We start from the raw sequence: 3,299 nt of genomic DNA, 5'->3' as shown, positions 1-3,299 counted from the left end.
ACATTAATGCCTACAAAGTATAAATTAATTAAATTCTGCATACAGCTAAAAATGGACAACAATTTGATACAAATATCGAGATACAGCAGTGGGACATCAACAATTACAATTATCTTGAGATTATTCATTGTTGTCGCTGTGCTATCTGATCATCAATGTTTGAATCATTTTGCAGTAATGCTTGACATTAAAAATTTTCTTCTGGGTAACAAAGAGGGGATAGTTCCAGAAATATAGAAAAATACCTGACAGGCCTGAGCAGGCTCATAACAGCAACTGGTCAAGGCCACATATTTTTCCCCCCAACCAGGTGCTCAGATCTCACCAAACCCATGCTTTATCTTTCAGAATCCTTATCATCACAAGAGAGTAATTCCTACAAACTTCTTGCATTTGATCTTCAGATATATATCATCCAAGATCTTGCTCTTAAGAAAAAAAGGAGTATGCCAATAGTAAAGGCGGGTAAAGGTAGCTAGATGGCTAAAGTTCAAATATCTGGTCACCAAAATTAATGTTTCAGTAATTTCAACTATAGCTTCCATCACTGCTGCACCTATTACTGTCTTTTCTTTTGGCAGGTTTTTTCTCTTCAATATCCCAAAAGTGTGATGGCAAGACAGCCTTCTGTGAAGGTAATTCAGCAATAAAAAGTAGAGTTTGAGCCCAGCCAGCATATTCCCCATATTTGCTCACAAATGCCTCTGCCACACGGCTGGAAAGCTTAGGTGTCAAACGGGCACCTGCAAGCTCAGGAAGGAGGTACCTTGTAGCAATCTTGCTCCATGAAACAAGAATACTTACATGTTAGAAATTCATGGATGCATAAATTAAAAAAGAAGAAGAAAAAATAAATTCCTGATGTTTATATCAATAAGAATTTACTGTATATAACAGATTGTTACACCAATCCATGCCATAATGCTATGACTTAAATTGCAAATTCAAATGAGTAAAGGTTATGTATTCCTATTGTAGCATTTTAAAAATTCATCACCTGAATATCAAATGCCCCTCACTCAAATAAGCAAACAGGTTTCTGTTCATATACTACAAGGATTTTAACAAAAGCCCCATCATCCCCATTCAGAAAGGAGGAAGTACTCTGATTTTAGCAGTTAACTTCAAACCGGAATTCTACTTTCTGTGGCTCACAACCTGAGTTAAAAAGAAGGCACAACAATTCTGAAAGGTTGGAAACTTACTTCCTAATCAATTTGGTTTCTAATTTAAGCAATGCCCAACCTAGTCAAGTCATTAGTACAGTGCTCATAAATATAACGTGTAAATGACTATTATATTAAACAATTAATAAGCTACAATCATGAAGAAGCATACCTGCCACACATGTGTATCAACAGGAATGGCATGGTGCTGATCGAGAGAGAAGAGAGCAATGCATGCTGCCACCTTGGGACCAACTCCAGGTAAAGTACATAAAGCATCAATTGCCTCTCGAAGATCCAATTTACGAAGAGAAAGAAGCCATTGAGCACCTCCATCTGGTTTTGATTGCAAAACACCAACCGTGCCAGTTATGTACTTGGCCCTGCTCACACACATCATGGAAAAAGCTGAACATCAAACCATGATCATGATGCAAAACACAAACTGCAAAATCCTGCCCATGTATGCCAGACATAATGGAATCATTTATCAGCTGCCATAATGCCATGGAAGTATAAATATGCCTCTCATATGAAGGGATTATACAGATATTACAAAACATTACTACTATTCAATGTAATTCATCATTTCAGTAGAAGTAATGCCTCCCTCCACTTTTCCCAATTATTTGTACTCTCTGGGTGCGGCATATAGTTATTAGATAAATTTAAAGATGTGAAGTACCAATTACCAATTAGTGGACAAGTCTAAAAATTCATTAGTAGGATATTGGATTTAGACCAACCAAATATTGGCACATTAGGTGGGCCAAATAACATTTTCAGTAGCTTGTTCAGCTGAGGAAATAATTCAGCATTCCAAATATTTCCTTACGCAACAACAAAATCTACCAATGCAAGAAGATTAACTGAGTATAGGCTAACAAGAATCACCCCATAAGGAATTTAACCAATCGTAACAACTATATAAACAGTATTAATGCAGTTAGGCAACCGATTAAAGGAAAATACAAATTTAAAAAATACTAATACAAATCAAGAAATAAAAGAAAAAACCAAACGATATTACCTGTAACCAAAACCAGCCCCACGAAGCTCTTCCTCAGAGACAACTGATAAACGTTCCAATGAAGGGAACTCATGAAACTCAAACCCACAAACACTGCCCAAATAAGTCCCCAAAGAGGAAACGAAATCCACCATTTTAGTAATCCTCCCAATATTATTATTAGAAGAACAAAGGAACTGGACCAAGCACTCAACTGGGTCCTGCCTTAAAACCCGCGCACCCTTCAAATGCTTGGCCAGCTCAGTAAACCTCGAGTCATTCTCCGAGAAAACCTGCCAGAGCTTGGCCAAGGAAATGCCCACGTTGAGAAAATCGAGAAGCGCTAGCTTGGCAGCGGATTCGGAAGGGGTGGAGTGGATGAAGTAACAAACGTCGCCATTCTGGAGGTGTTTGAGGGAGAGCAAGTGCGGTCCGATGGCGCCGGTGTATTGGAGCCGGCCTGTTTGTTTCCAGCGGAAGGTTTGGCCTGTGGGGAAGGTAAGTGGAAGGGAGAGCTCGGATTGGGAGAGGTTTAGTGGGACCCATTGGGCCTGAGGTTTAGGTTTTTTGGCGGAGATTGGTGGGGTTTGAGGAGGTGGCAGTGGTTTTCGTTTGGTGGAGGTGGAGGCGGGGGAAAGTGGTGGTGAAGGTCTTGGCCTTTTCATTGTTAGGAAAGGTTTCATCGAACTCGTCCAATAATGATTCCCTTCCGCACGATGCAAGGTGGGAGATTGATCAGATCCTTTACCCTTAATAATTTACGTCTATGTCTATCCCATATATTAAAAATAACATTATATAAAATTATCTATTAAAAATAAATCAAATGTATTCGAATATAATTATTTTTTTATCAAAACATAAAGAAAATTATCTTTAATTCATACCAATCAATTGATTAAGTTGAGGAGGCTTAGCTTGGTTTGAATTTTGCATGTTTGAATTAAATTTATGAAAGGTTTAAGAAAATATCTTATTAATTTTATAAAAGTTATCATAGATTGGCTTATTTTTTATACATGTATCGATAATAATAATTGAGTTAAGTGTTCAGAAACATAATTTGAATTTTTTTGTCAATATTTTATAAAATTTTATTTTTAATTATTTTAAATAACTTTTAA

The 3,299-nt window shown here is 37.2% G+C and overlaps 1 protein-coding gene across 2 annotated transcripts; it reads right to left on the bottom strand.

The window, feature by feature from the left end:
• Positions 1-6: 6 nt before the first annotated feature.
• On the bottom strand, positions 7-2,929 carry OGG1 (8-oxoguanine-DNA glycosylase 1). Of its 2 annotated transcripts, none has more exons than XM_021428112.2 (3): positions 2,197-2,928; positions 1,339-1,549; positions 7-777 (listed from the first exon to the last, which is right to left on the bottom strand). In XM_021428112.2, exons 1-3 carry the CDS (start codon positions 2,856-2,858, stop codon positions 529-531), a joined length of 1,122 nt encoding a protein of 373 aa, XP_021283787.1. In that variant the 5' UTR covers positions 2,859-2,928; the 3' UTR covers positions 7-528. The 2 variants fall into 2 exon arrangements, with proteins under 2 accessions (XP_021283787.1, XP_021283788.1); XM_021428113.2 differs by having other exon boundaries at positions 646-781; positions 2,197-2,929.
• Between the last annotated feature and the right edge of the window lie 370 nt (positions 2,930-3,299).

This window comes from Theobroma umbraticum, unplaced genomic scaffold (assembly GCF_002168275.2).
Source record: "Theobroma umbraticum cultivar Fairchild unplaced genomic scaffold, ASM216827v3 scaffold_51.0, whole genome shotgun sequence".
NCBI lineage: Eukaryota > Viridiplantae > Streptophyta > Magnoliopsida > Malvales > Malvaceae > Theobroma > Theobroma umbraticum.
This window is presented reverse-complemented; position numbering and strand designations above follow the sequence as displayed.